Source organism: Anastrepha ludens, chromosome 4 (assembly GCF_028408465.1).
Source record: "Anastrepha ludens isolate Willacy chromosome 4, idAnaLude1.1, whole genome shotgun sequence".
Lineage (NCBI taxonomy): Eukaryota > Metazoa > Arthropoda > Insecta > Diptera > Tephritidae > Anastrepha > Anastrepha ludens.
The window spans coordinates 40,971,836-40,996,495 of NC_071500.1; the positions used below are offsets into that span (position 1 = coordinate 40,971,836).

The window sequence follows — 24,660 nt, forward strand, 5'->3', positions numbered from 1 at the left end:
AAGCCAACATAAATTAAATAATACACAGTTATATTCGACATACAATACATGTATTTATTTTACTAATATACGTTCCATATATAATAAACTTATGACTTATAGTGCTTATACTTATGCATAACTACATCCATGTTCACACCTATCAATCGTAACAAAATTTTTTGCAGTCATAATGGCAAATCACCAGCGACTTAAAAAAACAACAAAACAGTAATAATACATTATTATATAAATAAAATATGGGCAGATAAAAGGAGCATATTTAATGAGAAGGTAGACATTCTGACTCACCGATAATTTTTTTAATATTTGCAGTATAATTTGATACAGTCATTCGAATACAGTTATCCAAATGTATATCTGTAAGCCGATTGCGGTATTTATTTTTAATACATTTCATATTGGAAAAAGAAGATTCACACAAATAAGTTGAACTGAATAACGCTTTCACTTTCAATGCAACACGGCATAAAACAGAGTACTTATCTTTACTTACTAAAGTCCATATACATTTTGTATTTGAACCTAAAGATTTTAAAGTCAAGTCACTTTGAAAAGCAATCAGTTCCATTTCTGTCACAGCAATGTCTTCGCCAAAGTGGTTCATAACACAAGTTGCAAACTGTTGTATATCAATGTCCATGAAGGGTAAAACAACAAATTACGTCACTAAAGCAATTTTGCTGAAATCCTTGAAACGATTTTTGAAGTTTTCCTTCAAGTTAGAAACTATTTCCATATGATATTTACTGTCATAGGGCTCTAATAGATTTTTGGATATATTTTCGGAAAGAATAGGAAAATGCTTAGTATCGCGGTTTTTTAGGTTTTGTTCCCAAAATTCAAGTTTTGTAATAAATGCATTTATATCAGAAATCATTTCCGCTAATTCTTTATCCCTGACTTGAAGCTGCAAGTTAAGCTCATTTAATTTCTCTGTAATGTCCACAAGAAAACCAAAATCTCTGAGCCAAGTCGAATTTTCCAGTTCAGGAATCGGTTCATCGCGTTCTTTGAAAAATTGGAGTATAGCAGGCAGGACATCATTGAAACGTTTGAGCACTCGTCCTCTGCTTAACCATCGCACTTCAGAGTGAAGAAGTAGGTCTCCGTATTGACAGTCAATTTCATCAGCCAAGGTTTTAAATAATCTTCTTTGTAACGCTTGATGTCTAATCTTGTTCACAATTTTCACCACCAGTTTCATAACGTTGTTCAAGTTTAGAAAATTTCCACATAATGCTTGCTGATGTATAATACAGTGGTAACTAAGAAATTGTGGAAAACTTTCATCCTTATGACATAGCGCCACGAGCCCCTTATCACAACCCACCATAGCTGGAGCACCGTCAGTTGTCAGGCCTACCATTTTTGATATTGGAATTTTCTCAGAAGAGATGAGATTTTTTAAATGAGAAAACAGCTCTAGCCCAGTAGTATGTCCTTTGAGTGGAATAAACTTCAAAAGATCTTCTTTAATTGTAAAATCACTAAAAGCCATCCTGACAAATATGGCCATCTGTGAGGTGTCAACTACATCTGTTGATTCATCCAGTTGCAGTGAAAAATAAATACAGTTATCTAAGTCACTTCTTAACTGTAAAAAAATATCATTGCTCATTACTTCTACTCGCCTCATCACTGTATTAGCAGAAAGTTGCATAGATTTTATAGCAGACACTATTTCGTCTTTATTTCTAAAGTTGGCGAATAAAGAGTTAGCAGCTTCCAAAAATGCTTGTTTTATGATTTCCCCGTCTTCATAAGGTTTTTTCTTTTGTGCAATTATCTGGGAAACACGATAAGATGCTTCAGTTGCAGCCTTATTTTTGTCGATTGTTTTCAAAAATATTGACTGTTGTCCAATTAACTGGATTTTTAAATGTTTCAGTTTTTCTTTACTGGTGGCAGAATTTAACGGGAATGCCTTCTCAAAATTCGAATGTACAGTTTTATGATGCCTCTCAATATTTCCTTTTTTAGGAACTGACACAGATGTATTACATAACAAGCAAACACTTTTGCCTTTAACTTCTGTGAAGAAGTATTGTTCTTCCCATTCCGAATGAAAATGGTATGTCTTCGCCTTCTTACTACTGCTTGCCATAATGTTTCGAACTCTAACCCAACCGCTGCACGCAGGCACGTTGATAATGCCGTTCAGTATTAAACAATGTCGACGTGCATTGCGTATATATAAAGCCAAAAAATTCTCGAACACGCTAATCGATTCCAGCCGATCCTAAAACGGAGACGCGACTTCGCGTCGTGTTTGTCGGCGCGAAATCGCTTACCGCAGTGTTGTCGCTGTTTATCTATTTATTATGATAATTTCTGAAATTTGCTAATACTGGTATGATTTTCAGACTTTTGGATTTTTTGCAACGTGAGCAGCGCGAGCTACCAGAATTGCCTTTGCGAGCTACCGGTAACTCGCGATCGACGGGTTGGCGACCACTGCGTTAGAGCATCGCTGAAAGCGCGTGACAGCTACAATTCAGTGACAAATGTAGTACATTTAAATTCCTTTACTTAAAGCGAAGAATGGCTTGCAGTGACTATTTACGGAATAAAAAATTAGAAATCTTACTTATGTAAATATATTTTCTAATATATGATAAGTATGTCGACATTTTGGAATTTTGCAATTCTGTTTGACTTTCCGTTAATCGATTGTATTTGTCATTCTGCTTTATTTCCAGGAATCAAAAACTTATGAACACATTGCCATGGCATCGAATGCAGCAGGCACCGGCCCACAGAACTATCAACAGCAAGCTACAGCAATTCCACAACGGCCAGCACATGCGAAGGAGTATAATTTTTTAGATATCGAATTCAAATATGGTTGTCTGCAGGTGAGTATTAACGGTTATAATGAATTGGTTTGTACGATATACAGTCAAGGTTTCTATATTCCATTGAAAATGGAAAAACAGAGTATGAAGATATTTAATTTATTTTGTTTTATTTCATTTTTCAACACAGAATATGAAAAGTCTTCGCTCATTACATTGCATTGAAAAAAAAAAAAAAAAAAAAAAACAAATCGAGAGAATTCACGTCACATCTTAAATGATATATTATTAGTTAAAAACGAGCAACTGTTTATTTCTAATTTTCATAATTTTAAGATATTTAGTACTTTTTCGGGTATCTTTTATTATCAATTACAGCTTGAAGTCTACGTGGCATGGAGTCAACCAATTTGTTTGCGCATTCTGTACTAATTTGGTTCCACTCTTCAAATATCGCCTTTTTAAGATAAGATTTGTTATGGATATCATATTTGTTTATATGTATGTATTTGTCTTCAAATCCGAATACAAATTTTCGATGGCGTTCAAATTCGATGAATGTGCAGGAGTTTCAACAAGGTTGGAACATTTATGTATTCATCATCTTTGTATTACTTGTGACTTGTGGTGAGGGTCGTTATATTGCTAAAAGTGAAAATCATTTTCAATTTGTAATTTTCCAGCGCTTTGAACCAAATTATTTTGCAGAAGTCTTAAATAAACATATTTGTTCATTGTCTTTTCGATAAAGATCAAAGTTCCAACTCCTTTTGAAGGCATGCATGTAACGTTGCCACCGTCGTGTTTTAGGTATAGTAGCTCGGAAATTTTGTTCCGTTTTGGCCTCGCGTCATATCAAATGCCTACCATCTGGTCCAAATAAGTTTATTTTTATCACAAGTACGGTTCTCCAAAATGCTGGAGTCTTATTTAGATTTAGATCTTATTACGAGAGGTTTATTACGGGCTTTCATTACCATTTAAATTTGCTTCCCTCAGTACTTTTCGAATAGTTTCCGAATGGCAAGTTTTACCTAAATCCTTGTTGGCCATCCCAGCTAACTTTGGAGCGCTTTTGGCTGGATTTTTCTTCACTTGGCGCACTAACCATTGACACTATTTCTCTGTGAAAGTTTTATTTCGGACCTGTCGCTCCTTATTTATTATGATTTTCACCCATAAAACGTTCAATAATATGCTGAACTGTTGACGAACTTAAGGGGGAGCCTCATGTAGAAGTCTCAAAAAATCGATTTTTTTGTTTTTCGATAACTTGAAAATATAGTATCTTAGGAATATACTGTGAAATTTTCATCTCGAAATTCTCAATATTATAGCTTCTACAGCCCACCAACTAGGTAGAGAGCGGTCTGCGTGCTGATGTACCTCAAACTTTAAACGCGATTATCTCGAAACTGTATTTTTAAAAACTGCTCGTGTTGTAACTCAAAAAGTTATTGACCGATTTGTTTGAAATTTGGTGAGGCCTTTTTGTATGTTACTACCGGAAGTATGAACCAAAAACTTTAGACATTTCGAGTTGATAAATTACTTTTTGGGGGTTCAAAATGTCAACAAAATAGCCCTAAATTCTGACTTTTTTTCAAAAGTTCATTTTACAATTAATTTTATATTTTTTTTTTTTAATTTTAAAGGTTCATCCTTTCCGTTAATATTTCATAAAAATAAATCACTTTTATTTTTTTGTTTCAGATCGATAGATTAAGAGTGATAAATGGAGCAGTTTGGGACCTCGCGCCGTAGGCAGCTTTTTTTGTACTCTTAAAAGGTTAAATAAAGTTGTGTTAAAGTTTCTAATTAATATAATTATTTTATCACCTTTAAAAATATGTTTAAAAAATTACCGATTTTGAGGCTTCTACATGGACTTCCCCCCTTAAATGTACAATTTCATCTATTTTACGATGCGGCATTCCTTTTTTGAAATGCTTCAAAACTAACTCATGATTATCTACCGAAGTTCGCGATCCCATCTCTAACAGGCGTACATAAAATTTAATATTGCTTTATGTCAAACTCACTCTGTAAACTCTCTCATACTAAGAATACAAATTTAAGCTTCGGCGTGAATCCTCTGTTGTTGTTGTTTTGTGCATTATAAAGAAAAGAGTGTACACCTTTTTTTATTTTATATTGAGAAATGAAATAAAAAAAAACAAAAAATAAGATGTCATACTCTGTTCTTTCATTTTCACAACATATTATGAAATGTAAAACACTTTACAAACAAATCGTATCTGTATCAAATAAGGTGTGAGTGACTGTAAGTATGCACATGTATGAGTGTATGAAATTAGAAATGTAGGTAATATTTGAAGTTGATAATTGTCTATATTTTAGTTTACTTAATTAGTCATAGCTGAGCACGCAATTTTGACCATTAAGGAGGAAAATAAATTCTGGAACATCTTTGCAAAGTTACCAACAGATTTGCGTTAGTTTGAACGTGAATTCATTGTCTGTTTATTGGCATATGCAGTAAAGGGTCTACAGTTTATGAAGGATAAGTGATTACAAATATCCCCTATATCCACGTTTAGAAAAGCCAATCGTTTTGTGAAATCTTTTATGAAGTTTAGGCATAATTTCAGCTCTCACTCCTATTTTTATTTTTCAAACCTTGAATTATTTATGGTTTAATCACGCAAACGCCATCCTCTGAAGGGAAATTATTCTTCACGGGAATTTCGTTTGCGCCAAAATAATTTTGCATTAAATGTGCCACACATCGTCGACCAATTTTTTGGTGGCCGCTCATCGTCAACATCCAAAAACAGGCAAAAAAAGTCTCTTCCTGCTATTATTGCATCTTGGAGTAGTGTTCCAAATAGCGTTTAATTTTGTTCTTGTCTCCTCGTTTCGCTGAATAATTTTCCCTTTGATGGATTTTTTACTTATTCAGAAAAAATATATTTATACAGTGGCTTAATAAAGAACTCGGACATACATAGCATGCAGCTTCAAATTCAAAACTTTTGTAAGAAATGCAAGTTAAATATTTTTATTTTTATATTTTTCTATTGGGTATTCAAATAAAATTTAAAAAAATAGTAATAATAATTTACTAATCTATACAAAATTTATAGTGCAGCATTCTCAAAATTGGTGTCAAAAAAGAAGTCGGACATCTGGCATTATTGCGATTAGTTGATACTTTAAACCGGTGAGTCCCACAATTAATTTTCTCTCAGTAGAACAGTGCAAGGTAGGTAGGTAGTGTTTTGTTGAATAAAAGTCCAAATTATAAACATGGGTAGACAGCGTGGGCAAAGCTCAACTGAAGTCAGACATTTAATTATTAGTCATCATGAAAAGGGTAAAACCGTTCGGGAAATCGCAGAAATTCGCTTGTATACAACGTGATAAATCGTTTCAAAGAAACAAAATCCGTAGAAAATAAGAAGAAATCGGGACGACCAAAACTGTTTTCGGATGCAGATGAACGGTGGATAGTGAATTAAGAAAAATTCAAATTTGAGCGCTGCTAAGCTCGCAACAGAAGTCGCCCAACACCTTAAGCCGAAAACAGTGACAGACGTAAACGCAGTCCCCTGTCAGCTGTTACAATCAAACTAATGAGAACCCCATGTAAATGAAAAATTCCTTCCTTCCGTATCGTAGTATCGTAGATTATATTTCACGATTTTTGAAAAATCCCGTAGAACCCTGTCAGCTGATTGCTCTCTCACCACACAGTGTTGCCAAGCAGTGCATTTCGAAATCACTTACAAAATAAACTTAGAAAAATTATAATTTTTATTAAAATAACTTGAAAACACTGTTGAATAATGTTAATTATATTGTAGATAAATGAACTATTTGCATTTGTTGGTTTTTGGCTTTGGTTTATTAAACAATGAAAAATTGTAACTGTTAACGCGGATGTGTGAAAAACTGTGTAAGCAAAAATGTTAATAGCAACATTGTGTCAATACAAGCAGATGTATATGCGTTTATTTTCGCAAATTTGTTTACAAACATATTAAACACGGAAATGGCGCTGAACGTCGAGCATCTTGAATCGCTAGTATAAGACAATAAAAAATTATACGATAAGAGTAATCCTTTATAAAAGTTCCAGGGAAGGAAATATGGGAACAAATCGAAAAGGAGTTGCGCACAAGTGGTGAGTGGGAGCTATATTTACGAGTATTAGTATTTCAAATTTCATAACAAAGTTATTTTAAAGGTGAGCTATGCAGACGCAGATGGTTAACTCTCCGCGATCGGTATAGCAGAGAAGCCAGGAAATCAGAAGCACCATCAGGCAGTGGAGCAGAATACCAGAAGCCGTGGTATTTACTTGAAAGCATGACATTTTTAAGGCCGTTATTCCTCGACCGTAAGTATATGTTAGTTGGAATATTTTTACAAAGTGATAGCTAATAATGTTTTCTTAAAGAATTAAGTCCTCACAAAATGTGTGCCCAGAAGTAGATTCGCTTAGGTCTTCAACTGCAATTTCTACGCCCTCGCCGTTGCCACCAATAGTGCCACCAGAAGAGTGTTTTGATAATGTTGATTCACCATTGCCTCCAAAATCAGTAACTCAAGCGTCAGCTCCGTCACTTGCTCCACCCCAGTCACAGCAACCTAGCGGAAAAAAACGCGACAGAAGTGCTGAGATTGAAAATGGCATTTTGGAAGCAATCGATCTCTTGAAAAAGAGATGCATTGAAAAAGAAAACAAAACAAACAACTCAGCGGACTCATTTGGTAATATGATTGGCTCAATGGTTGCTAAAATAAATGCAGCTAAGCAAGTCCGGGCCATGCAGAGAATACTGGAGGTAACATTTAAAATAGAGCAGGAGCCGGAATGAGGGTTCGTAGTTTTTTATCTTCGTTTGAATTTTTTTAAATTTAGTTTTAAAATTCGTTGAATTTTTTTAAGTTTAGTTTTAAGAGTCTTTGAATTTTGAATTTTATAAGATATTTATTTTTAATAGAAGTATTGGTAGTTAGTAAGAAAAGACTGAATTTGGAATATGAATACTGTGATTTTGTAAATATGTAAATTGTGTACATATGCGTATACCTGAATGCTGTGATTTTTTAAATATGTATGTATATATTGCAGGCAAGGCAAACCTCCGAGTGTATTTCTGCCATGAAAAAGCTCCTCATAAAAATATCTGCCGTTCGGAGTCGGCTTGAAACTGTAGGTCCCTCCATTTGTGGAACAACATCAAGACGCACACCACAAATAGGAGGAGGAGCTCGGCCAAACACCTAACAGAAGTGTACGCGCCAATTATTTATTTTTTTTTATGTATATATTGCACCTGAATTTTGCAATAATAAAAGAAATAACTGAAGAATGAAAATATTTCCAAATATTTTTAACTGCATAAATTTAAAGTTGGAATTTATATTTGTAAGTATATTTATGTATATAAATTGCATATCAAAAAATTTATAAATAAATAAACATAAATAACAAAATAATTCATTATATATATGTTTGTTTCACTTCACATGTGTTTCAATTTTATATGTAGGATCCGCCAATGGAAAAGTAATCTTGGTATGGTGAAGCTCCTTCATTTATGAAATAATCAGCAAGCCTATCGCGGATATTAAATGCATTTGTTGGGGCTCTCCGAATTGTAGTCCACATACGTGGTAATGAAGATTCATTATTTATTTCTCGTCACCATTCCCCACAATGAGCGATGTTGTCTGGTTCTTGTCGATCAACATAATTTTCAGGGCAATATCAACGATTGTGATCGTTTAAAATTATAAAATTGTGTGACACAATGCATGCTAGCACTACTTTTTCGCAATTTTTAGGGTCATATTCAATCGTCGTGCGAAGAATTCTCCATCGCGCCGTTAATATTCCAAAGCTGTTCCCTATTACTCTACGCGTTCTTGACAGCCGATAATTAAAAATCCGCTTGGTTCTCAAGTTTGTTCTCAATGGAAATGCAGCATCGCCAACGAAAAGGTGTGGTAATGAATGGGGCGATTCCATAGATATTCGCACGGGGGGCGGTAGTGGCAAAGTATTTTGCATCAAGTTCTGACCAAATGATGAAAGTTGAAAAATGCCTGTAAAATATATAGGGTGGGCCATGTAAAATTTGCTTTTTGAATCGGCTATAAAAAAAACTAATCAATATTTTTTCAAACTTTTTTTTTATTTTGAAGATTGAACATTGTCATTTATGAATGAAAAATAATATCGTTCAAATGACTGCCACGACTGGCTTTATAGTAGGCCATTCGATCAACCCACTTTTTAAGCACATTTTCGATTGTTTGGGCTCCAATTTCAGGAATGACAACTTTGATTTCGTGTTTTAAAGCATCAATCGTCTCTGGATGGTTCGCATAGCATTTGTCCTTAACGGCTCTCCACAAAAAATAGTCCAACGGGCTTAAATCACAGCTCCGAGGCGGTCAATTGATATCGGAATTCAAAAACGGTAGCCAAATTTCGAGTGTAACTTTGGCAGTGTGACAAGTTGCACCGTCCTGTTGAAACCAAATGTCGTCCATGTCATCCTCTTCAATTTTTGGAAACAAAAACTCGTTGAGCATGTCACGGTAACGCTCGCCATTTACTGTAACCGCGGAAGAAGAAGAAGACTCACCACTTTGGAAATAGGTTTTCAATATTTCCCAATTTTGTTCAAGCGTATTGCGTCCCATTTCGTAAATGTCAAACCTTGAAGTAAATTATGAATACATTTGACATGCCAACACATGGTAACACAACCCATTCGCAAACAAATAGGTGGTTCAAAAAGCAAACGCTATATAGCCCACCCTGTACATATGTATTAGGTGAAATAACTTATTACATTTAAATTTTATTACTTTCGTCACTCTGAATACCATAACTCCGGATGCTTACTGCAGTGGAAGTATACTTGGCATCACAAACGGCCATCAGAACGATGCTAAAGAATTTTTTGTAGTTGTAATACATCGAACTTGACTTGGCGAACAATTTGGAATGTTCCACATATCAAAAAAATCCTTTGCAATATCCTTGTACTGGGATTCTGTAGATTCGCTAACGTAAACTGGAGAAAGTAGCCGCCAGATAACTTCACAAGTTTCCTGTATTATTTCGCGCACAGTCGTTGCACCTAACTTATAACTCCATGCAATGCTCCGCACAGATACACCTTGTGACAAATATTTAATCAATCAATATGAAATAAATATTAATCAACTTGATGCCTCGCTTTCTCAATATGCATACAGGAAAACTAAAAATAGTCTTTCCTCAGGACCAATCCGCTGTTTTGGCTTCCTCAAGGAACTGCTCACTAATGTTAAAAGCAGCTCATACACAGACGTGGACATCCTCGTGTGTGCAAACAATTCATCAGGCTCCAATGTTTTCATTCGGCGGAACACTTGGTTTTGATAACCACTTGTGCCCCAATTCCTATTTAATGGCCGAACTTTATACCTTCTGCACTTTTTTTGGTCCTTGCATTTTTTATATAAAATATATAGTTGAAATAAATTAAGAAATAAGTCGCAAATTTCAATGTCTTCTTTATCCATTTTGTCACCGATGTATTTTGTAAATATAGTTTGTATGTATGTAACCAACTAAAAACAGCTGTTCTCTACGGGCTGAGTTGTCCTCAGTTTTGTGCTCGGTAAGAGACTGCGTACGTCGTTCAATGTTTTCAGCATAATATTAATTGCAACCCCGAAAGTATACGTATAGTGTTGCCAAAGAATAATTATAATGGAAGAGTTGCACAAAAAAAAAACCTTTTATCAACGAGATTAACCGACTCAAGTGAATAAAATTTGCAAAGCGTCATGGGGTTAAGAATTTCGAGTGCTGGAATTACGTTTTATTTGAAGATGAAAGCAAGTTTAACATATTTAGGTTATATGGGCAATCATATGTGTGGAGAAGACCTAATGAAGAGAGATTCGAACCTACGCACTTCCGCATGGTAGTCACACACCAAATCTTTCGGCTACGGCGGCCGCTAGAATAACGCGCATTTAGCCCCATAGAATAACGCAAATTTAGCCCCATTAACGAAACTGTGCACAGTATAATGCTGGCAACAACATTTGAAGCAGTGCACTGTGGCCCGACAATAATAATAAACTACCGTTTTAAAAACTTTGCCTGTTCACGAAATATCTCAGCCATACTTTTATTTCACATCCACCTTTGAAATTAGCTACATTTTTTCAACGGATTGTATAGATATTTGATTGTTTATTAAAATGTAGATTTCTTTGTATGGATTAAAAATCTTACTAAAGCAATGATTTGGCGTTTGAGATGAAAGACGCTACAGTAATCAGGCAAGCGCAAACGCAAAAATATATCTAGATTCACCGAATATATACTTTATAGCTTAAATTCATCTGTGTTCATATGGACCGATCCGCTCTCACTGATTGCATCCACTCTTCAATCAACGTAAGTTGGCGATTGGATCGTGAACTTGGGCTTTGTAGGGAGTGCTGAGAGGTACTAATCGTTTTCTATAGATGGGTCGATGAATTCGGTTAGGACTGCGCTATGGCTTTTCTAACGATAGGCCAATTCTTTTTATTGCAATCAATCCTTACTTGTATAAAGATTCGTCGGAGGCATATTCAGTAACAAATGCAGCGTTTTTTCATCGTGCTTCTTATTAGCGTAGAAACCAGTCGCTCGACCTTATTTATTTTCTACGTGTTGCCAAGTCGAAAGCTAAACTTCAAAAAAACCACCCTGTCTGGCTCAACTAATTTCTTGTTATATGTAGTTAAAGAACTAAATATTTAGCTGCAACCATATCTCTGTAGCAAACCAACATTTCAAATGCATTTCCAAGCAAAGATACATATATTACATTTTCTGCGTAACATAATCACAAAGGTTAAAAGTTTTTGTATATTTGTATACACATACATACTTATTTACATATGCATGTATAATACGAGTACATATTCATATAATTTTCTTCAATTTTTAATTTTCTTATGCACGCAGCTAGTGGAAGCTTTATCCTATTTACACTATTCGGGCCATGTTATTCATCGGAATGTATGCCCATCATCAATATTAGTTACCAAACGAGGTGCTTGGAAGCTGGCTGGCTTAGAATTTATTGGTGAGCGCTTTCATTTAAGATTTATTATTTTATTGTTTTTATATACTCTCGCTTATCAGCACAGTTTAAAAAATATAATTTGATAATAATTTTATTTTAACGCGTATCTGGTAATTTTTTAATATATATATATATATATATATATATATATGGATTTATTATGACATGTATCATTTTCTGTCTTTAGCTAAAACGAGACATACATATATTCTCTTTGTGCGGGAAAATCGAGAGCGCAAATAATCACACTTCTCTGGCTTCAGTGTGGCAATATGCTACATGGAAAGCCGTCTGATTGATGAGTTAGAGCTTAGCTTTCCGAAATATAATAACCATTTTAGATTTTCGAACCGGTTATCCGTTTGCTTTTTCTATAAATATATCTCTTTAAATAGTTGGTTTAAACAGCTGACGCACGTGACGTGTTTTGCTTCACTGTCAAACATCTTCAGTTTGGTCTATAACACAGGCCGACAGCATCTCAGACTCAGAAACCGGACTATATATTTTCGAAGGATTTTGATGCGATGAATCCAAATCTGGCCTCAGAATTGCTCTATCAGCTCTGGTTTTCGAGATATCCTAACCTAAAAGTGCAAAAAAAAACCGTTTTTGCCCATATTTGAGGTTATGTAGCCTTGCAGATGTTTTCTTTCACCAAAATTAAAGGATGGCATCTTTAAATACAAGTCTTCTTCTTTCAAATGCCGTTTTGTTTGCTCAAATATCATTTTTTTTCGCAGAGATATCGCATTTTGAAATTTTCATGTTAGGTGGGTTAGCCTGCTTGTGGTGTGGTAGGGGTGGTTTCTAGGGGTTAGGGAATACGGGAGTTGATGGGTTAACAGTTAAGTTGGTTAGCCCACTTGTGTTGTGAGATATCTAGATAAATAAGACTTATTTAAAAAAAATATGCGAGTAAACGCTAACCCCAGGGTAGTATCTAGGGGTTAGGGCTGTGTGTGACTCGGTACCCAAAGGTTAGATAGTGTAGGGGTGTGGTGAGTCAGCACACTTATGGTGTGAGACAAAATTTTAAGAAAAATTAAGGTTAATTAGTAATCGACTATATCATGTCTATGTTATCTCAATCGATTTTCAGGTGTAGGAAAATTTAGAAACATGAAAATTTCAAAATGCTATATCTCAGCGAAAAAAATGATATTTGAGCAAAGTCAACGCCATTTGAAAAAAGAAGGCTTGTATTTAAAGATGCTATCCTTTAATTTTGGTGAAAGAAAACATCTGCAAGGCTACATAACCTCAAATATGGGCAAAAACTGTGTTTTTTGCACTTTTAGGTTAAGATATCTCGAAAACCAGAGCTGATAGAGCAATTCTGAGGCCAGATTTGGATTCAGCGCATCATAAACCTTCGAAAATATATAGTCTGGTTTCTGGGTCTGAATGTTGGTTAAATTTTGTCGGCCTGTGTAATTTAACCATGGATCGTCTTAAACGAACAACGCTTGTAAATCATTGAATTTTATTATAAAAATGCGTGTTCTGTTAAGAAAGTTTAAGATCCACTTTTTTATCGAAAAATTGTGTTCAGCGACGAAGCTCATTTTTGGATCAATGGGTACGTAAATAAGCAGAATTGTCGATTTTGGAGTGAAGAACAGCCAGAAGAATTGCAAGAGCTAACAATGTATCCAGAAAAGGTCACAGTTTGGTGCGGTTTATGCGCTGGAGGTATCATTAGACTGTACTTATTCAAAGGTGCTGCGAATCGTAACGTAACTGTGAATGGTGAGCGCTACCGTGAAATGATATCCAACTTTTTGTTGCCCAAAATGCAAGAGCTTGACTTGCATGACATGTGGTTTCAGCAAGACGGTGCCACATGACACACAGCACGCGTAACAATGGACTTGTTGAGAGGCGAGTTCGGTGAATATTTTATTTCACGTTCGGGACCTGTCAATTGGCCACCCAGATCGTACGATATAACGCCTTTAGATTATTTTTTGTGGGGCTATGTTAAAGTTCATGTCTATTGAGACAAGCCTGCTTCAATTAACGCATTGGAAGACAACATTAAAGCATGTATATGTGACTAAGCGGATGGACCATTTGAAGCACAATCGCGGTCAACATTTGCATGAAATAATCTTCAAACATTAAATTATATAGGCTGTACTATCCATAAAAATTGCATGCATATTTCTGAATTTTACGTGTGTTTTTTTTTTTTTGAAAAACTTTCCTATCGCTCTTAAAAAGTCACCCTTTATATGACAATAGTTTGCTCATGCAGATATGTAACATATTTGCTTAAAATTCATATATGTATGTATATAAGAATGATTTTTGTATACCCGCGCGCACTTGTACTAGAGAACGTAAATTGATAGAGAAGGCTCAGGAACGAATGAGCAGGTTAAATGTCAAATGCTAACAAAAAGCGGGTAAGAAAGTTTTATTATTTCACCACGGCCTTGGAAAAGTTAACATAGCGGAGCGTAGCAGAGAACGTTAATGTATAGAGAAGTCTCAATGACAGGAACGTATGGAATTTCGAGGGGTACTCGTCTCGCGAAGACAATTTCACCATAGACACATTTTTCAACAAAAATTAACAGTGAGGGGCTGAATTATCTAAATTTAGCAGCAGTCGATAAGAATTTGTTGGTGATTAGAAGCAAAGAATGTTATGTAGCTTTTTAATATGACCTATATATTTGAATTTTTCCAGATCATCCAAAATTATATACATACATATGTTATGTCTGTCTGTCTGGTGTCTGTAAAACTTTGTTAAATCCCTTCAACTGAATCAAAATCCTCTATAGAAAACGCTTCATTACCAGGCGCACAGGAAGATGGCATATGCAAATGTAAATTTGTGAATTAATATATTGGGAGGTTGAATTAGTTTTAAAGGTTTTTTTCGAAGATTTGGGGCTTTATTGTGAAAAAACGGTACAAAATATTTTATTCAAAGTATTGGTCATCGCTAGCTACAACTTTCGGCCATCTTTCGGGCAATTTCCGGATGCCGTTTCTCCAAAATTCTGGCCGCTGCTTGGCTATCCATGACTCAACCCATATTTTGGTAGCCTCGTACGAGGAGAACCGCTGGTCCGCCAAATCGAGACTCATATGCCGGAACAAATGATAATCGGAGGGAGCTATGTCTGGACTATACGGCGGGTGGGGTAACACTTCCCAGCCAAGCGTTCCAAGGTATTTTTTGACAGGTTGAGCAACATGCGGTCGAGCGTTGTCATGTTGCAAAATAACCTTGTCGTGCCTTTTTACTGTTTCCGGCCGTTTTTCTTTCAATGCCCGGCTTAAACGCATCAATTGCAGTCGGTAACGATCCCCCGTGATTGTTTCGCCCGTTTGGAGCAGCTCAAAATATACGACGCCGACCTGATCCCACCAAATGCAGAGCATGATTTTCTTGCCGTGAATATTCTGCTTGGCCGTCGACGTTGATGCGTGGCCGGGCAAACCCCATGATTTTTTGCGTTTTGGGTTATCGTAGTGGATCCATTTTTCGTCGCCAGTCACCACCCGATGCAAAAAACCCTTCCGATTTTGTCGCTCGATCAGCAATTCGCACGTAAAAAGTCGCCGTTCGACGTCGCGCAGCTTCAACTCGTACGGGACCCAATGTCCTTGCTTTTGGATCATTCCCATCGCTTTTAGACGCTTGCAAACGGTTGATTTATCAACGCCCAATGATTCAGCAAGCTCTTCTTGGGTTTGGCACGAGTCCTCGTTTACCAATTCCCCCAATTCCGCGTCCTCGAACTTTTTGGGCTGGCCAAGACGCTCCTTGTCTTCGGTGTGAAAATCACCACTTTTGAATCGTCGAAACCAGTACTCACATGTTGAAATCGACGGAGTATGGTCTGGGTAGGCCTCCTGCAGCAATTCACGGACTTGGGCTGTATTTTTTTTCAAATTGAAGCAGAAAAACAAAGCTTCCCGCAAATTGCGTTTCGACGGCACGAAAGTTGACATACTCGGAGCACGAAAACACTGCGTTGTTTATACTTCAGCGAAATGACAGATACTGATAAACAAAGCCTAGGGATGAGGCTTTGTCATGAATATATATTCAGTATTGCCAACGCGATAAAGTGATAAATAGCGCCATCTGTGTGTCACCTAAAACTAGTTCAACCTCAATACATTTGCGCATATGTATATGCTGTGTGTATGTATGCTTACCAGCCACAGCTCAAGATAAAACGGTAAAACTTCTCAAGAAATCCAGCGCGCATTCAAAGGCGCAGCGCACATTCATAGGCACAGCATTGTACATATACACATATTTACGTACATATATTGATGCATACATATGTACGAAGCCGCGGGCACGCGACTTGACAAAAATTGAAGATTTATCAAATATTGTCAAATAATTCTAAGCGAAATATTCCAATATTGACTATTTTCGAATTGTCGAGAAAATTGGCATATGGGCGGCTCGTTTTATGAATGAAAGTACTTGCTCTTAGAACTATGAGCTCGAATTTATCAATGAATTTTTTGATGATGAGTTTTTGTTGCACAGTACAATAGTTGAAACTGTTCGGCGCCGCCGCGACTGTTCAGCGCTATGGCAACTAGAATGATGGCCGCTACGCCTGCGTCTATGACTGCATTTTGTTCTTGTAGTCGCTAGGCATAGAATTTTAGCTTTGAACGACATACGCATTTTGAGGAATAAAGTGAGTGCCCTGTGTGTGTGGTTGTATGCACATGCATATGTGTATATTAATAAGCATTGTTTTGCTTGAATTCAATTCACATATTTATATTTGCATATGACATCTTCCTGTGTGCCTGGTAATGAAGCGTTTTGTATACAGAATTTTTTGATTTGATCGATTGATTGATATATAGATATAGTTAGGGATCAAGTGTGCATATACATACGCACATGCACATGTCGACGCATATGCAGAAGAAGTTGTTTTAGCATTTGCAGGAATACGATCATTCGAATATTTACACCCTAATTATTGCATGAAATATGATAAGGCGATGCTCGTGAGGTAGGTCATGTTGCTTCAGTGCATACATATGCGTGCAACACTATACTTATTAAAGATGCAATAGAACTTAGTTGTCCCATATATGTATGCAAATACGTTTCTTTGAAGTTTTCTTTTATTTATTTTAAATTTCAAAGTTTTGTACTATCTATAAAATGCATACATATATGAATTATTCCCTGTAATATACATATGTAAATTTAAAAAAATTTCGTTTGGCAAAGGAACAAAAATGCATATTCAAATGTACATAAATATAATATGATAAGGCAATGAGTCGTGACATAGGTCATTGTTGCTGCAGTGCGTGTGCACATACATACATTTGTAACACTATAAGAATTGAAGATGCAATTGAACTTTTGCACAAATATAACTAACAAAATATATTTATATATACATATATTGATATACATATACATATATTCATCAATATACCAATATGCTCTTTGAATTTTTGTCTAAAATTAATTTCGACTCGAAAAATTAGTAAAAATTTTCATCAAATTTACTAAAACGCACACAACAAAATGTGTGCATTAAAGTTACTTTGATTTTAAATCTTGGATTTTAAATCTTTATTTGGTTGTATTTGTTTGAAATAATAATTGAATAAATTTTCGTTTATCAAGGGAACATAAAAATGCACAAGCAAATGCCATGCAAAATGCCGTCGGCATTTGTCAATTTGATTTCATACAGAAACCAAAAACTGAGCAGAGCCAATGTACTTGTACATAATTCACTGTAATCAGGCCTGTTAAGAACTTCCCCGCCTTCGAGTTGAGCGGGGTGAAATAGTGTTCGCGGTTTCACTTCATTTTTGACAATTCACACTATTCGTAGCTCGTGAGAATTCTCTATATTTAACGTTCTCTGAGCGTAGTTAACAGAAATAAATATAGCGTTTGCATTGAAATGTAAAATGCCATGATTTGGTGTTAGGGGGAAAAAAATAACAGCAGACTTGTACATTTTTCTTTCATGCTTATTTGCCGTCGGCATTTTGCATGCGCAAATGGATTATTTCTTGTGAGATGAATAAATTAATTCTAAGTATATGCATGCATGAATATGAAATTTTAAGTATATACTTGACTAAATTGTATTGAATTTAGGTCTATTATCAAAATTATTCAAATATCTTAACATAAAAAATAACTTTGTAAACCATTCATTTACATTAGTGATGGGCAAACTCAGCACATTTGCACTGTGCAGCAGCGCGTGCTTCTGCGTGCGTAAAAGTGCTAGGTGAAGGGGGATAACAAAGCACGGGGAAGAAACAGAAAAATTGAGCGAGTTGTGTCTGTGTTTGTATCCTGAATGAGAGAGGAATTATTCATGAATTCTTACCAGGGATGCCAACTTTTAACTTCATATCAACAAATTAAAAAAAAAATAGGTTTTTTGATAGATTTTCCTTTAATAACTAAATTAAATACATATTACACTTTCTATTATAATAATGAATTAAGGTAATAAACAACAATAAACATGCAATAAAACATTTCAAAAGTCGCGTAATACTGTTTTTTAATTGCTAGATGTAAAGAAGATTAAGGCCTCTGAAAATATTTCATTTGAGACTAAAGTAAAATCTTACATATTTTAAAGCAATGACAGTTAAATCTTCAATAATATTGATCACTGCATATACTGACGAATCTGTAAATTATTCACACTTATCTTATGATTACTTAAGTGGTTTTTGAGTTCGGATATATTTTTTTAAATTGATGTTTTTTAAATTGAGCTAAGAAATCCACATTTTTAAGTTTTTTAGCAATTACTTTATAGAACTTGCAAACTCTCTTTAGCTACCGAAGTTTGTTAAATGTTTTAGAATTTTTAGCTACTGAATGATACCATTTTTTCTTTTATTTTTCATAAAAAGTGGACGTGATTGACAACTAATTTCGTCCATATAAATCCAATGCACTCTGATATGTACAACTGCAAATAAAAATAAACAACCAATAGTATATATTTATGTATATAAATCATGAATAATAAAATCAACAATTTCCAAAATTGATTCCCACATTTAACAACTGTGGCAACTCTTACTCATAAGTTTTGACATTTCATAAATAAAATCAGTTTTTTCGTGATTTCTTCATTTTTCGACGATATTTTTTGAGACCGTAAGTTACATATTATTGTCGCATAAAAAACCACTAATATTAAGTGTATTTGTATGGTGTGGATGCAATGAAAGTGCTGAAAATTCTATTTAAAAATTTGAAACGGCGAACGTCAAAACAAAGTGCACAGTGTTCAACTGCCGACAAAAACATAAATTTATTTCTAATGTGTAATATATTACTTTGTTTTAACTTTTAATTTAAATAAACAAAGTTAAATGAAATATTAAATATAAAACATTTGGTTCAGCATGACCTCAAATGAAAGAACATTGTTAAATTTGAATCCGAAGTGGAGGGTAACTTTTTTATGCAAATATGTAGACGGAGTATCACAATGCCTTGTATGTGAAAAACGTGTGGTGTGTAAGGTTTTTAACATAAAGAGACATTATGAGCTGCACAGGAGTGAATATGATGAATATGTAGGAGAAGAAAGGAAAAGTATATAAAAATCCTTAAGTCTAAACGAAGAGCCCGATTCGATGTGCCAAATTACAGAAGGTCGGAAAATTTCAAATTATTAAAATTTTTGTTTAATTTCTTAGGAAAACGAAGATTACGTTGTAGATGTAAAGAGTGCAACTTATGAAATCGCGTTAAACCTTGTTCGTGAGAATCGTCCATTTTCGGATGGCGAATTGGTGAAGTCTTGTATATTAAAAGCAGTAGGAATTTTGCTAGTTAACTATAAGTTTAATTTTACTTTGATTAATTAATTTAGCATTAATCTGTTTTCATAGTCTGTAAGAAATACTGTATTTTTAGACTATTAATATAATTGAATTAAATGAATTAAAAGCAGTAGGAATTTTGTCCCCTTATCTCGTAGAACTATAAGCAGACGAGTAGATGAAATGGCGGAAATTACAGAATTGCAGTTAAAAGAGCGTATAAAATCATTCACAGCGATTTCATTGGCAATTGACAAAAGTACAGATATATCCGACATAGCCCAATTAGCGATTTTTATCCGAGGAGTTGATGCCCACCCAAATATATGTGAAGAACTTTTGGACATTATTCCAATGAAAGGGACGACTAAAGGTGAAGATTTATTTCAATGTGTTAATGAATGTACTGAACGCATGGGTGTATCATGGCGAAAAGTGGTTTGCGTTGCCACCGATGGCGCGAAACCCATGAGCGGATGCAAACAAATTTTTCTAATCATTTTTGTGTACTTTGTCATACTGTGCGCATTGCCATATGCGTGTGATTTGAATTTGAGAGCAAGTAAGTACTCACCAAGAATACCCACTCTGCTATGATAATTTTTTGAAAAAATCCTCTATTTTTTTAATGGAAACATGTATAAATTGTCCTCTTTAACAACATAAAATTTATAACATGCATTGTTTAAATAAAACATGGCTGGCTGAGATTACGGTTTGCTGCATTTCTTTAAAACAATTCACTAACATAAAGACATACGATATATATACATACTCATATGTAAACGAAGACAATTTTTTATTTAGAAAAATATACACCGATTTGTCAGTACCAATTTTTCTCCACATAGTTTGAAACTATGAAACTTTGACATGCGATTGTTCAAACTTCTTGATTATAAAATCGCCTATGCTTCTTGATTACAAAAATTATAAAAGTAAATAAAATAGAAATTTGCAAAGACGATGTTAATATTCAAAAAAAAAATTCCAATAAAAAAAAGGAAAGGATTTTATTATTTATTATGAACGATCTAGCAAATCCCAACACTTCAAAATCCCCTAACATGGAATGAAGTCCCCTTATCTGGTAACTTTGCTATTGGCAAAGCTTCACTCTCTTTTTCACAAACACATATGCGTTGCTCAGAACTGATTAATATACGTACACGCCTATTGCTTACCCTTCTGATGTAAGTTTGTCGCCCCCTCATCTAGCACTTTGCTAGCACGCTCTGCTGCGAGCGTGCCACTCTGCTGCCCGTCCCTAATTTACATCAAGGTTTATTATTCAACAATATGGTGTACTTTTTAAATGATTATATACATATGTATGTGTATTCATATACTAAGTAGATATAACATCTACCATCCATATTCATGTGGGCAGAAAAAAATCTTGACCTGTCTCAAAACACAGCTCATATGTATCTACATATAAAAAATCATGTGCAGCATCGTACACGTGGTAGAAGTGAAACTTCTGTGTGTGAATGAGTGTGAATAAAAAGAGAGAGAGAGAGAGAGAGAGAGAGAGAAAGAGCGAGAGAGGAAGAGAAGGAGACAGGGATAATTTCAAAAGAAATGCAACAGTATAAAATTTGTGTAACCAAAATTCAATTTTATTAACTATATACATATGCATTATGCTATAATCTGTTAGTGGTTCAATTGGTAATACCAGAGAATGTTAATGCAATAAGAAGGTGCAAATGTTACTGTGAGCTTTTTTTAGTACAATTGAGATTTGAAAGATTTGTAATAAGGAAATTTAGCACACCGAGTTTATAGACACCTCACTGACTTTTGCCCACACAAAAATTAGAAACACCACACATCTTTCACCTCAACACACAACGCATTTCTCAGCTCGACATTAAACCAATTAAATTTTTACTATTTCGTATTTTTGAAATAATAAGCGAATACGTAAAATTTATTACATAATTTGTTTTTCAATTACATTAAAAAAAAAACGAATTTAAAAAAAAAAAAATTTATAAAAAAAGTTTATGCCGGGAATTGAACTCGAGTCTAACATGTGGCGAGGAAAAATAGGCGGTGCGTTTATTTCTTCGACTGCTTATTTTTTTACCATTTTGTTACTTTTGAAATAATAAGCGGATACATAAAATTTATTACAAATTTTTTTACGATTACATTAAAAAAAAAAAAAATTGCGCCGAGAATTGATGGCGGTCACGTGGGGAGGATAAATACGCAGAGCGTTTATTTCTGCGCCTGCGTTGTGAACAAAAGGTTTGTGATGTCTACGTAGATATGTATGCGCGCGACGCGAATAAGTTTTAATAAATTCTGAAAGTAGTTCATGAAGTTTTTCATTACATACATTCATAAATGAACGTATACTCTATATGTACATACATAAATGATGGTATATAACAATGTCATAGCTCGCAAATGACAGTTGATCGTTTTTTCTTATATGCTCTGCTTCGTAACATAACCGAAAAGATTGTGCAGATACGATCTCGCTCTGAGCGGCTCTCTTTGTTTTGTTTTAAATCGGTTTTGGTCAAGCGCTTTTCATTGACTCATTCGTGTGACGCTCTCAAATGAGTGTCGCGTAAAGAGTAATACGATTTTCGCTCACACAAAGACTCTCAGCAAAAGACAGTTTGACTAAAAAACTCAACGGAAATGATCTTTTCCTTCGTGTGCATGTAAATACATACGTACATACATAGGTACATATAAATGCAATTGAGAATGAAAATAATAAAAAAAACAATGCAATCGGATGTTAAATAAAAATGTGAAAAAATGTTTTGTTTTTTAAGGAACAATATTTATTTTTATTTTGTTTTTAATAATATTTTTTTTTTTGTAACAACTAACAACGCGTTAAGATTTTCTGCAGATATAGAGCTTTCACTTAAAATAAAATGAAAGGCGGAAAATGCTCGCTCTATAGATACCTGAGTTGCCGGTGTTGCTAGAACAACCTGCGCGAGTGCACTCAAATGTGGCAACTTAAGTCTGAGATCATTAAAAAACTCCAAAATATTGGCGTTTAATGGTAAACGACCATATATTGCGTCAAAACTTTCAATGTCAGCATACATTTTTATAAGTTTTGCATAGACATTATCTTCTTTGATTTCTGTCACTGTCTGGGCATCATCCAAATATGCCGACAAGAGCGTCTTCTCTTCAGCCGAGGATGCAGTCGAAAAAGTTGAAGATAATAATAAGTTTATATATTCAGATGCAAAATCTTCAACCGCTGGAACATTTTCTTTATTTTCTTCGACAATAAATCTAAAAAAATGATGAACTTTTTTATTTTCGTCCCTTCCCATTTCGCAAAAACTATAATGCTCCGCACACATTTAATTCACAAACACAATTAATATGTATGTATAATGCAAACAAAAAGAACGCAACAATCGCGTGTGTTTACCCATACATACGCAAAAGACAATTTGCTTCATTTAACTCAAGCAAACGACCAGTGTTTGATTTGAGCGAAAGGAAAATAAAGAAAAAAATAACTGTCTCGCTCAGAGCGCGAGCGAGCTAAGCCAGACGCGACAAAAACAGTTTCTGTCTGAGTCTTTTTTATTGTGTGAGTGAAAGACACTTATTTGCAGACAACGAAAAAGTGTCAATAGTTATTTGCGAGCTATGGACAATATACATAATATGTATGTACATGTCAGTAGGAGGTATTTGCATTCAGAAAATAAAACGGTTTAAGATAAATCAACACTTACATATTTTATATTGTATGTCAATTTATAGTTAATGTATTCGACAGCATTTACATACATACATATGTATGTATGTACGTTTGTATATGAAAAACAATAATGCACAAGCGCAAGAACATCATCTTCCTTTCATACATATGTACATATCCATGTATGCCCAATAACCTTGACTTATGTATGTACACATGTCACAGCACATCATGATGCAAAGAATAATGAGATGGCGCCCATCGCGGTCCCGTTACTTTGCGCTCAGCGAATTTGACAACCAGTTACGTGATTTTAGCTCCAGTATAGCCAGATTACCATTTTCGTAACTTGATTTAGCATTTTTTTTTTTATTTTTATTATTTTTTGTCTCGGAGTTTTAGTTCATTCCACATGACATTTTTCTAGCCTATTCTAATTTAAAGTAATGTTTATAATTTTGTAAAATATACATTTTTTAATAATTATTTAAACAATTCACTCAGTTTTATTTAGCTTTACTTTTTTTTAACGTCTGGTAGCGTTGCCCGCGATTGCAGGTGTTCTTCTGCTTTCGGCAGTCAAATCTCTCGTGACAATTTGCGTGACAAATTGTCTTTAAAATGTGCGTTTTTTTAAGTAAATGTGTTATGCTTATGTACAATTTAATTTATGAGTTTTTTTTGTTAAGCGAGACTCTTTTATTAAGGGAACGACTTTTTTGCTATATTCGGAGTTATGTAACTAGATAAGGTACTCTTTTTGTAAAAATGTCAGTATGGTTGCTTTAGTATTTTCTGGTATTTTGTTGCTTATTTTTACTATGAATACACCTCTTGAAGCTCTATGTCTCACTAAGGATTGATGACCGGAAGAAACGATTACACCTCTATGGTTTTAATTCGCATTCAATAAATTCAAAGGCTTTTTAAAATGTGTAAAAAGGTTTTCAATCTTAAGAAGAGTTGAGAGCGGGGCATTTAATATTTTTGCATAGCCTTAAATGGAGCCAAAAATTAAATTTGCACTTTCAAATTATCAAATTTTATAGGAGTAAAAAAATTTTCATTAGCACTAAAATCTTCTCAGAGTGGACTTTTTTAAACTTCTTTTGTATAATAATACAGTTTTTTTTTAACCTAAAGTTTCGCTAGCCTTAAATTAAAAACAAAAAGAAACAAACACCAGACTTAAAAATTGTCGCAT

The 24,660-nt window shown here is 34.6% G+C and overlaps 1 protein-coding gene across 1 annotated transcript in view; it reads left to right on the forward strand.

Moving 5' to 3' along the window:
• LOC128862065 (uncharacterized) overlaps positions 1-24,660 on the forward strand; it is a 354,012-nt gene that overhangs the window by 22,480 nt on the left and 306,872 nt on the right. The window contains exons 4-5 of the mRNA XM_054100472.1: positions 2,703-2,858; positions 11,797-11,917. Coding sequence (XP_053956447.1) covers positions 2,703-2,858; positions 11,797-11,917 — 277 coding nt within the window. The remainder of the gene's footprint in view (positions 1-2,702; positions 2,859-11,796; positions 11,918-24,660) is intronic.